The sequence below is a fragment of the Astyanax mexicanus genome, chromosome 5, assembly GCF_023375975.1.
Source record: "Astyanax mexicanus isolate ESR-SI-001 chromosome 5, AstMex3_surface, whole genome shotgun sequence".
NCBI lineage: Eukaryota > Metazoa > Chordata > Actinopteri > Characiformes > Acestrorhamphidae > Astyanax > Astyanax mexicanus.
Window position 1 is genome coordinate 38,070,364 of NC_064412.1, and position 12,290 is coordinate 38,082,653.

The 12,290-nt window shown below is 38.5% G+C and overlaps 1 protein-coding gene across 6 annotated transcripts in view; it reads left to right on the forward strand.

Annotated features, from left to right (window-relative positions):
- als2b (alsin Rho guanine nucleotide exchange factor ALS2 b) overlaps positions 1 to 12,290 on the forward strand; it is a 53,347-nt gene that overhangs the window by 28,289 nt on the left and 12,768 nt on the right. For 3 of the 6 annotated variants that reach the window (XM_049479317.1, XM_049479316.1, XM_049479318.1), the window contains 8 exons: positions 1,084 to 1,212; positions 1,382 to 1,405; positions 6,172 to 6,242; positions 6,706 to 6,772; positions 9,896 to 10,086; positions 10,182 to 10,247; positions 10,339 to 10,437; positions 11,640 to 11,804. In XM_049479317.1, coding sequence (XP_049335274.1) covers positions 1,084 to 1,212; positions 1,382 to 1,405; positions 6,172 to 6,242; positions 6,706 to 6,772; positions 9,896 to 10,086; positions 10,182 to 10,247; positions 10,339 to 10,437; positions 11,640 to 11,804 — 812 coding nt within the window. The remainder of the gene's footprint in view (positions 1 to 1,083; positions 1,213 to 1,381; positions 1,406 to 6,171; positions 6,243 to 6,705; positions 6,773 to 9,895; positions 10,087 to 10,181; positions 10,248 to 10,338; positions 10,438 to 11,639; positions 11,805 to 12,290) is intronic. The other 3 variants (XM_015605715.3, XM_022673462.2, XM_015605716.3) reach the window with 1 other exon arrangement.

Here is a 12,290-nt window from a genome sequence, read left to right on the forward strand (position 1 = left end):
AAAGATATAATGAAATGTGAGGAGTGCATTCACTTTTGTGAGATACTTATATATACTTTTATAGTTATACTGATATTTTTCAGATTATCAAACAAACTTCAATATCAGACAGATAACTCTGTAAATACAAAAAGAATGTTTTAAATGATAAGGCCAGGTCCTGAAGTAGCAAAACAGCCCCAGACCATCATACAACCACCACCACGTTTTACATTAGGTATTATGTCCTTTTTCTGACGTGATGTGTTTTATGGCAGATGTAACAGGACACATATGTTCAAAAACGTTCCATGTTTGTCACGTGAGTCCAAAGACTATTTACCCAAAGTTCTGGGGATCATCAGGATGTTTTTGGTAAATATGAGATGGGCTGTTGTGTTATTTTTGGTCAGCTGTGTTTTTGCCTTGGAACTCTCCCTTTGAAGCCATTTTTTGACCAGACTCTATCTTATTATTGAATCATTAACACTGACCTTAACTGAGACAAATGAGACCTGTAGTTCTTTATATGTTGTTCTTGGTTCTTTTGTGACCTCCTGAATGAGTTGTCCATGCCCGTTTGGTATAATTTCGGTAGGCTGGCCTCTCTTAAGAAGGGTCACTAGTATTCCAAGTTTTCTCCATTTGTGAATAATAGCTCCTACTGTGGCTCACTGGAGTCCCAAAGCCTTAGAAATGGCTTTGTAACCTTTTCCAGACTGATGGATGTTAATGACCTTTCCAATCTGTTATCTGCAGTAATCAGGCCTGGTTTAAAAGCTTTCCCAAAAGTGTGATTAATCACAGATAATTTTATGGGGGGGGGGGGGGGGGGGCAAACAATTTTTCACAAAGGTCTAGATTGTTTTTGATAGTTTTTCAACATTTAAAAAGTGTTTTATATATTTACTCAGGTTAGATTTGTCTAACATTAAGGTTTGTTTGATAATCTGAAGAGTGTAAGTGTAATGCAAAAACAAAAGATATCTGTAAAAAGGCAAATACCTTTTCATTCCACAGTATTTACACTGACCACAGAGGTAAGGTTGCATGACAGTGCTGAGTTATTGACTGCTCACTCTCTCCTGTCCGCCCCTGTCTCAGGACTCGCTGCGTAAGCCGTCTCGCCGCTTGGTGTGTGAGAGCAGCAACAAAGCCCTGACCCTGCAGAACGCCGGGCGCTTCTCGGTCAACTGGTTCATCCTCTTCAACGATGCTCTCGTCCATGCCCAAGTACGTCATCTCTTCCCTCCCTCCTTTTCCTCTCTTCTGTTCTCGCTCGTCCTGTTCTGCTCCTGCTTTTCAGGCTTCTCTTGTTTTTGCGGCTCCTTTGCTGTGTCGTTCTGGATTGTGTGTCTCTGAGGGAGTTCTGAGTGTCTGATGTTTATTTCTGTCCTGGTAGGGAATGCTTCCCTGTAAGGGCCTTGTAAGTATGAACTGAGTAAGAAAAGTCGAGCACACTCCCCTCTAGCACAGCTCCCCCTAGAGTCCAGGGCTGGGTTCAGCACTATACCGATTAAAGGAGTAGTTTAGCAAAAATTCTAATTTACATCTCAGTTTCCTTGTTTCTTGTTGTAAAACATATATTTAACATCTGAACACACAGGGCTAGTGTAGCTAATACGCAATGGAAATGTACTTACAGCTTATACTTTATTATTAAGATCATACAAACTGCATTCATGTTAAAAAATATATAAATATATTTGATTATGCATGAACCATGACTTCCCTGTCATACAAAAATGTTGTGTCTCCATTTTTAGCATGTATCATACAGTACCAGCCAAAAGTTTGGACACCTCGTCTCATTCAAAGTGTTTTCTCTCTTTTTCATGATTTTAACATTGTAAATTTAATAGTAACGACATTAAAGCCCCATAATAGACCCATAATAAACAAAACATGTTAAACAAACCAGAATATGTTTTATACTTTAGATTCTTCTAAGTACCACGTTAATCTTTGAGGACAGATCTGCACACTCTTGGTATTTAAAGTCACCTGAAATAGTTTTCTCAGTGTCTTGAAGGAAGGCGTTCCTAGAGGTGCTGAACAATAGTTGCTGCTTTTCCTTCAGGCGGTGAAGCTCCATCTCATCCCAAATCACCTCAAATCACCATCTCAGATGGTGTTTATAGCTTAATTGTTTTGATGTCTTTAATAATAATCTACAATGTAGAAAATAAATGAAAGCTGATGTCCGTAAGTTTTGGGATTCGCGGGATCCTCTCTGAGATTTAGGGTCCTCTCTGAGTGGCCATAATGAGCTACTGAGCTCTGAGTTTCCCGTTCTGAAGTCTCTCTTGCTCCGCCAGCCACTTTCGTTCAGTGAAACCGAGGCGGATCCTCTTTTAGAGGCAATACATGTGACGTAAGTTCGTAAAGACTCGTGACATGGCCAGACAAACTTAAGCGAAAAATGACCCAACACCCCAGAGGAAACAAAATAATACGGACTGCCACTTTAAATTAAAAAATAAAGAAAACATTGAATGAGAAGATTTGTCCAAACTTTTGAATGATACTGTATATTCTAAATATGTCAAAATGCAATGATTAGGCCTCTCCCGATAATTGTGATAAATTATTTTATTGTCAATTTAAGCCCAGTTTATGCCACTGATATAATATAATATAGTAGCGTAAGAATGCATTGTACTCTTTTAAAGGACTATAAACTTTTTGTTAATATTAGTTTAAGAATTTTCATTTCTTTTTCCCAGTCTGAGTATGGAGGCACCATTATTAATTAACTGTTATTAACTACATGACGGGTTAAAATATTGTTACAGTTCATGCAAGGAAACAGCATATTAAGTAAAAAAAAAAAAAAAAAAAAAAAAAACATTAAGCTTGTGTCAGTGTATTGTACAATAAATCTAAAATAGAACTATTGTACCAAGCCTTGTAATTTTGAATACTCCAAAACAATGCGCAATTATATATTTTTTTATGTTTGATATATCAGGTTTCTTTGTAACAGTGATATTATTTATTTATTAACAATACTGAGCAGACATTTTAAGCACTTTTAAGCATTTTTAGGTGATGCTCCCAACAGGCTTTTAATGCTAGTGATAGGGGCATTGCGCATAGTGCTGCCCATGCAAAGAAATTGTGATTTAATTTCAAGATAGCAGTGCCTGCAGAACTAGCTCAAGGTACTGTGTGTTTAAACATTGTTTTTAATAAACTACCTGTGCACTTTCAAAGTTCTCAGCGCCTTGTTTTAAATGACATGAGCCTTCAAACAACAATTTAACCATAAATACAGTCAAAAGCTCAATAAATACAAAATATACTGTTTTCAAGAATATCTTGATATCATGATATGGAGATTTATCATGTTAAAAAAAATGTTGGCGATATTATTGCATATGATATGAAAGGGCACATCCCTATATGAAAAATATTTTTTTTACACAAATTGCTTGGCTATGCCCTAAATCAGGTATATGTTGGGAAATATGTGAGGCAGAGTCTGTAGTGTGCCACCAACACAGTAGCTACTTTCTACTATTTTGCTATATAAATGAAAGTTTCTATACAAAATGCAGTTTAATGCAGAACTACAGCCGGTCTAAAATATTCACCAAAGTGTTTCATAGACGCAGTTTATGGGAGGGTCCTTTAGTCTCTTTTCTGGAGCTGGTGGTACAGCAGTGTCTGATCCAAGCCCTATTCAGTGCCTGTAATTCCCCGTCCCCCAGCCTGTACCCGTGTATGCTGCAGTACAGTGCGTTAATCCGTTCTGTTTGACTCTATGGTTGTGTTGGATTTAGTACCAGTGTAAGTTGTACCCTTTGACAAAAACCCTGCCTTTATCAGTTCTCCCTCTAGTTCCCCATTTACTTCTACTTTTGTTTTTCTTGCATAGAGTTAATATGTGTATGACACGGCTGCATGATATATATATATATACTGTATATATATTTATTTAAAGTATTACACTGCAGTAATATTATTACAGATTTTGGTTGTGGAATGATTTGCAATGTTGTTTCTCAGGGTCTATAATAAGAGAAATTCATAAGAATGCAACTAAAAGACTTTTTCTCAATTCATTCAATGTGAACTAATTACAGTAGTGACTTTTTTTACAGTAGTGAATTTTTTTTCGAGGACATGGCAGGTTGTTAGTATTTTCCAAAACAATACCACCTGAGGATGGATATGGTAGTGAAAACATTATGATATGCACATACAGCTCTGGAAAAAAATGAAGAGAACACTTCAGTTTCTGAATCAGTTTCTCTGATTTTGCTATTTATCGGTTTGTGTTTGAGTAAATAGAACATTGTTTTTTTACTTTTTAAACTACAGACAACATTTCTCCCAAATTCCAAATGAAATTTTTGTCATTTATTGCAGAAAATGAGAAATGTCTCACATAACAAAAAGATGCAGAGCTTTCAGACCTCAAATAATGCAAAGAAAACACGTTCATATTCAGAAAGATTTAAAAGTTCAGAAATCAGTAATTCTGGTTTTTAATCACAGTTTTCATGCATCTTGGTATGTTCTCCTCCACCAGTCTTACACACTGATAACTTGATAACTTTATGCCACTCCTGGTGCAAAAATTCAAGCAGTTCAGTTTGGTTTGATGGCTTGTGATCATCCATCTTCCTCTTGATTATATTCCGGAGATTTTCAATTTGGTAAAATTAAAGAAGAACATAATAAGTGGTCTCTTATTTTTTTCCCCAAAGCTCTATATCTACAAAACAATGCCACCAATGATAATGGCTGAACCAAAGTTTCAAACATTTGCTTTGGTTTGTTGCCAAGTGTCTAGAGCTCAAAAGTTGATTTAGGCCAGCTGTAATACAAAGAAACATTTAGTTCATTTTTATTAACCTTAGTAAGTCATACTCGCATCTAAACCACATTAGCAGGTCTGTGGTACCTTAATGAAGACCTGGTTGCAGTTATTGTGGGTTGGTGGTAGACAAATTTGGATAACAATTGACTTCTTGTGTCCGTTAGCTACATAAGCTTTGTAGCTTCAGATAGCAAATAAAGAATCAAAATTACAATACAGATATACAGTAACAGTCAACATTTTAAACACACATTCTCTCAATGTTTTCCTACATTGTAAATGAATACTGAAGTCATCCAGACTATGAAGGAACACATAAGGAATCATGTAGTAACTTAAAAGTGTTAAACAAAGAAAAATATGCATTTAGGTGCTCTTATCTGTGGTGCTGTTAATTTGCATTTTCTGAGGCTGGTAACTCTGATGAACTTATTCTTTGCAACAGATGAAAGTCTCGCCTTTCTTTTTCTGGGGCCTCTCTGATGAGAGCCAGTTTCATCATACATTTTTTTATGGTCTTTGTTACTGCTCTTGAGGACAATTTAGTTTGGATGACTTTATTATTCCCGCATTTTTCACACTATTAGGCGCACTTTAAATCCTTTAATTTTCCTAAAGATCGAGAGTCTGATAATTATAATCGCTTTATAATCGGGGGCACCTTATGTATGAGCAGTAAAGCCACTCCGCTGAAGTACAGCATTATACAGGAGTTTCAGTTTCGTTCTACAGCACTGAGACTGAAGCATCATTAGCATTTGCTTCTAACCTCGCTAAGCACTAGTTTTTTTCGTCGTTCATAGGTGAGTATTATCAGCCTTTAGTCTGTTGCCAACCCCAGCTAGCACTGCTGGAGCAGCATTAGCATTAGCTGCTAACTGCGCTAGCTCTTTTGCTGTTCAGAAGCTTCACATAATGTGCCTTATAATCCGGTGAGCCTTATCGTAAGAAAAATACAGTAATCTACAATGCAGAAAGTCCCAAAAAAATGAAAAAAAAACACTAAACCTAAGGTCTGTCCAAACTTTAAATGATAGTGTAAATTGTGTATTATAAGTAGCTGTAAGCAGGATCTGTATTGGAAATTACTGTAACGTGCATTATATTGTCATTATATTACAGTTAACTATATATTATGCAGCCTAGTGTATGTATGTATGTGTGTTTGTTTAAGTGTAAGTATATATATTGTTTGCAGATAAGTGTGCAAGCATGCAACCGATGAAAACAAACCTGCTGTGTGTTTGGAATGCTCTGCACAGTAGGGTGTTTAGAACCTGGTGCTGTTTAACTATTAAAGATATTGAGATATTTGTATGAACTTCTCATTAATAATACTCCTTTCTTCCCACCCTCTCCCTCAGTTCTCCACTCATCACGTCTTCCCATTGGCCACTCTGTGGGTGGAGCCCGTATCTGAGGAGAATGCTGGCCTGTGAGTGTGTCCATCAGAATGTGATCCTTTTCATGAGTGTGCTAGGGTGTGCTAGTATTATGTAGGGAAGTAAGAAAAACTAAAAAGCGCAGTATTGATTTTTCAACTATTTGTTTACAAAGATTGGTGTCAAGTAAAGACAGTGTTTATGTGTTGTGTTGCTATTAAACTCAGCCCACGAGATAGCAATGTTCTGCTCTGTGGTTAGATCCCACTCTTCTGGTTAAATAAAAAAGTAAACTTATTTGCAATTATATTTTCTAAACAAAATAATAAGAGTTTTCTTAAAATTGTATTTAAACAATCTACATGTTGCTTTGCTCACAGTACCGCTATATATTGCAATATATTGAATTGTAATCCATGTATAGTTTTTTTTTATGTATTGTATCACATATGTATGGTTTTGCCGATACACAACTATGTTATTATGTGTAATGTGTGTGTGTGTTTTTTTGTGTAGGTATGGGCTAAAGGTGACCTCACCTGAGGAGAGCTTCACGCTGCTAGCTTCCTCACCATCAGAAAAGGTATACAGTATTGTCCGTCATGCTTTTTTAAATCCTTATCAAGCATGCTAATTAATTGTTGGCAATATTGTAATAGAACTTTTACAGGCAGCTTTAACTCTCTCCACTAGATACACTGAAATACAACTTGTTTTTTAGATTTTCATTAATTTTCTGTACTTTTTTACCATTGGATAAAATAAACAGTCTACCTTATTTTTTTCTGACTATACGGCACATATAAAATCCTTTCATTTTTCTAAAAAATATGTGCCTTATAATCCCGTGCACCTTATATATGAATTTTATCAGTCAGGTTGTAAGAAGCAGTAAAGCCACTCCAATGAAGTGCAGAGTTTCAGTTTAGTTTTCCAGCACAGAGACTGCAGTAGTATTGCGTTAGCCACTAACCATGCTAAGCGCTAGCTTTTTTGACATTCAGAGATGAGTATTATTGGCCTGTAGCCTGCTACTATCTCCGACTAGCACTGCTGGAGCAGGATTAGCATCACCTGCTAACTGCATTAAGCTTTAGCTCCTTCACCATTTAGAGAGGAGTATATCAGACTGTGGGCCGCGCATTTACAGTCTTAAAACAAGCTAAGTTGGATTAATCAATAGCTAATATCGCCCTGGTTTCCCAAGCTAGAGCTAGTGGTTAGCTGCTAATGTTTATGGTGTGCTTTAGTGGAAATCTGGAAGTCTAAGCTTACTGTTAATAAAAGAAAGCTCTTTACTCACCCAAATAAACGGGTTTCAGGAGAGAAAGCTGTATAGATTAACATTTAGTGCTCGTTTGAAAAAGATTTTTTTTTAAGAATTACACCTTTATTTATTTAATTTAGCTTAGCTTTACAGGTGGCGAGACCTGCTGAATTAGAAGGAAAACATAATAATCCAGTGCACCTTATGTATGAAAATGGACCAGAAAATAGACGTTTATTGATATTGCACCTTATAATCCAGTGCCCCTTATAATGCGAAAATAGCAATTAAGCAATTAGCAAACTTCAATTTAAAGCGGACAATTTTATGCAAAACTATTTTTGTGTGCTTTTGTATTTTCACAATTTGCCCCTATAAACACTCCAGATAGATAGATAGATAGATACATAGATACTTTATTTATCCCGAAGGAAATTTAGGCATCCAGCAGCAACAACACAACACAATAAGAAACATACTCAGACAAATCAAAACACAGAAGAATAGAAAATATATAAGGCTATAAAAAAAAAACCTAACTATACAAGGTAAGGATCTATCTGTAAACGGAGCAGTGCAGTAGATGTTGCTAATGGTCATAAATAATTAAATAATTAACAGAGTAAAGTGCAATGACATCGATTACGAAAGTGACTGATGTGACATAGAAATATAATATAATATAAGTATGCATACGTTACAAGACAGTTCTAAAAAGAGAATGTGAAAATGTGAATACCCAATCATGAGTAAGGTATACTTTAATGTAAGCGAGGTTGGGGAAGTGTTAATATAAATAATTAAGTTGTTGAATAATGTCCATGTGGTGTGACTGGATTAAACTCAGTCGTCAGCAGCATCCCGTCCCCGATGGGAGGAGTTAAAGAGTCTGATGGCTCTCGGAATGAAGGATTTTCTGAGTCTGTCTGTTGTGCAGCTCTGTGACAGCAGTCTGCCACTGAACACACTCCTCTGCTTCATGATGGTGGTGTGAAGTGGGTGACTATCATTGTTCATGATAGAAAGCAGTTTATCCAAAGTCCTTCTCTCAGCTATTGTAACCAGAGAGTCCAGCTCCATTCCAACCACTCCCCCGGCCCTCCTGACCAGCTTGTCCAGCCGTGATGCATCTCTCCTCTTCATGTTGCCTCCCCAGCACACCACAGCGTAGAAGAGAATGCTGGCCACGATTGATTGGTAGAACATCTGCAGAAGCTTCTTACAGATGTTAAAGGACCGCAGTCTCCTCAAGAAATAGAGCCGGCTCTGTCCCTTCCTGTACAGGGTGTCTGTATTTGTTGACCAATCCAGTTTGTTGTCCAGCTGCAGACCAAGGTACTTGTAGGTCTTTACTGTCTCCACATCAACCCCCTCGATGGAGACTGGCTGCAAGGGTGGTCCAGACCTACGGAAGTCCACCACCATCTCCTTGGTCTTGGATATGTTCAACTGCAGTTGGTTCAGTCGGCACCAAGCAACAAAGTCATCCACCTGTCTCTTGTACTCCTCCTCCTGACCACCCTTCACACACCCAACGATGGCAGTGTCATCCGAGAATTTCTGCAGGTGGCAGAGTTGTACTGGAAGTCTGATGTGTAGAGAGTGAAGAGGAAGGGGGAGAGCACAGTCCCCTGTGGTGCTCCAGTGCTACTGACCACAGTCTCCGATGTGCCGTCAGTGAGCCTCACGTACTGTGGTCTGCAGGTGAGGTAGTCTGTGATCCAGAACACCAGGTGAGGATCCACATTCATCTTCACCAGCTTGTCTCTGAGAAGTGGAGGCTGGATGGTGTTAAAAGAGAAATCAATCATCTACCTTCTCCACCGAACCTACTCTCATCTTGACAAGGGGAGTAGTGCTGGAGAAATCAAAAAACATGATTCTCACAGCACTACTCCCCTTGTCAAGATGAGAGTAGGTTCGGTGGAGGAGGTAGATGACTGCATCCAAGTGCCCAAAAATCCATTCATTTGTTTCTGTGAATAATTTGAAAGAGTTTGGTATCAGGAATCATATGCTTCTATGAGCCATTTAAAATAGCTCCCTTATTGTGACGTCACAATAAGGAAACCTATATAGAACCACCCTGGCACCACCCCTCACCCGTCACACCCCCACCAGAACCCCACCCACAAGATCAGTTGAAGGTCTGCCATTTCATTCTGCTGGAGGGATCTGTACCTACTGACAGAATTGGTCACACACAGCTCTAGAATGGCATAGAAATGTAGCCTGGGCAATGAGTAACTATGTGTACAGCTTAAAATCTATTTATTCCTTAACAACAAGCCTATGGAAAAATTCAGTTCTTGTCTTGGGTTTTTTTTTTGTATCCTTTGCTTACATTAACCCATAAGTCAAGGTTAATTAGTATATCCCCATATGACTGTGATCATTAAATAAGATTTATCATGCAGAGCTGTTTTTGTATGATTTCAGGCTAAGTGGCTGCGCTCCATAAATCAGGCAGTAGAGCAGGCGCTGAGTGGAACAGGGATGGACACTTCAGGGGCGGCGATGAGAGCAGACCCACCCATTTCTCGCACCGCCTCTTACACCTTCTACAAAGATAGCAGGCTGAAGGAAGTCATGTATGAGGGACGCTGGCTGGCTGGCAAACCCAATGGCAGGTGAGAGGCCTGGGTAGTGTTTGAAAAGGAAAGGGATGAACGAGTAGCTTTAAGCTTGAAGAAGACGATACTGACATGTTGTTTTATGTTTTTAGGGGTGTGTTAAAATGGCCAGATGGGAGGATGTACACTGGGACGTTTAAGAACGGTCTTGAGGACGGGTTAGTCACACATCTCTGTAATCTTTTATAAAGCATTCAGGTTTTTATTAATCTGTCATGTCTCATCAGTCTCTAATATTCTTTTTTTTAGATATGGGGATTATATTGTTCCTAACAAGAACCTTAACAAAAGTGACCATTACCAAGGCCATTGGAAGGACGGCAAAATGCACGGCTTTGGGAACTTCAGGTTTGTGTGTGTGTGTGTGTGTGTGTTGGTGAACGATTATTCTTTTGATTCTTGTTGGATGGAAGGATAGTGTCCCAATTCTTGTTGGGATAGAGGGGTAGAATGTCGTAATTCTTGTTGGGATAGAGGGGTAGAATGTCATAATTCTTGTTGGGATAGAGGGGTAGAATGTCGTAATTCTTGTTAGGATAGAGGGGTAGATTGTCCTGATTCTTGTTGGGATAGAGGGGTAGATTGTACTGATTTTTGTTGGGATAGAGGGGTAGATTGTACTGATTCTTGTTGGGATAGAGGGGTAGATTGTACTGATTCTTGTTGGGATAGAGGGGTAGATTGTACTGATTCTTGTTGGGATAGAGGGGTAGATTGTACTGATTCTTGTTAGGATAGAGGGGTAGATTGTACTGATTCTTGTTGGGATAGAGGGGTAGATTGTACTGATTTTTGTTGGGATAGAGGGGTAGGTTGTACTGATTCTTGTTAGGATAGAGGGGTAGATTGTACTGATTCTTGTTGGGATAGAGGGGTAGATTGTACTGATTCTTGTTGGGATAGAGGGGTAGATTGTACTGATTTTTGTTGGGACAGAGGGGTAGATTGTACTGATTCTTGTTAGGATAGAGGGGTAGATTGTACTGATTCTTGTTGGGATAGAGGGGTAGATTGTACTGATTTTTGTTGGGACAGAGGGGTAGATTGTACTGATTCTTGTTAGGATAGAGGGGTAGATTGTACTGATTCTTGTTGGGATAGAGGGGTAGATTGTACTGATTCTTGTTGGGATAGAGGGGTAGATTGTACTGATTCTTGTTGGGGTAGAGGGGTAGATTGTACTGATTTTTTTTGGGACAGAGGGATATATTGTACTGATTCTTGTTGGGATAAAGGAGTAGAATGTATCAATTCTTTTTTGGGATAGAGGGGAAGGGTGTTCAGATTTTTTATGTTAATTACTACATAGTAATTCACTAGTAGCACATCTTGTTAGCTAGCTATGTTGCTAGCTATATTTACTGTTCCACCTTAAATTGTACAGAAGCAGTTACTGAGGTTGCTGCATTTACAATGGAATGGAAAATGGGAAAAAAGCTAACAAACTTCAGCTCCCTGTCGCAGCAGAATTAGGAGTGGACATAATAAATAATTGTCGTATATGAACATATAAAAAATGTGATTGGGTCATATATCACCTGTATTTGCAGGTATGCCACAGGGGAACTGTATGAGGGCTCATTTCAGGATAACATGCGCCATGGGCACGGCATGCTGCGAAGCGGCAAGCTGAACTCCACCTCCCCCAGTGTCTTCATCGGCCAATGGCTGCACGACAAGAAGACTGGCTATGGCGTTTTTGATGACATCACAAGGTAAGAGATCCTTTCTTAGTAAAATTCATGTTGTAGCTTAGCTGTTTTTAACCAAATCGAATCAATGTTTTAAAAAAGCACTCTTCACAGCTGAGGTTGTCTCAAAGCAGCTTTACAGGACAGAGAATCAGACAAAATACTGAACTTACAACACAGAACCCCCAGTGTGCAACAGAGGCAAGGAAAAACTCCTTCAGAGCTGGAGAAGGAATAAACCTTTGGAGGCACCAAGGGTCACATGTACCTTATACTATTACATGTACTATCACGGCTAATATACAGCTCTGGAAAATAATAAGAGACCATTTAAAAGTGATGAGTTTATTTGATTTCAATTTCAATTTGACCAAATTGAAAACCTCTGGAATATAATCAAGAGAAAGATGGATGATCACAAGCCATCAAACCAAGCTGAACTGCTTGAATTTTTGCACTAGGAGTGGCATAAAGTTATCCAAAAGCAGTGTGTAAAACTGGTGGAGGAGA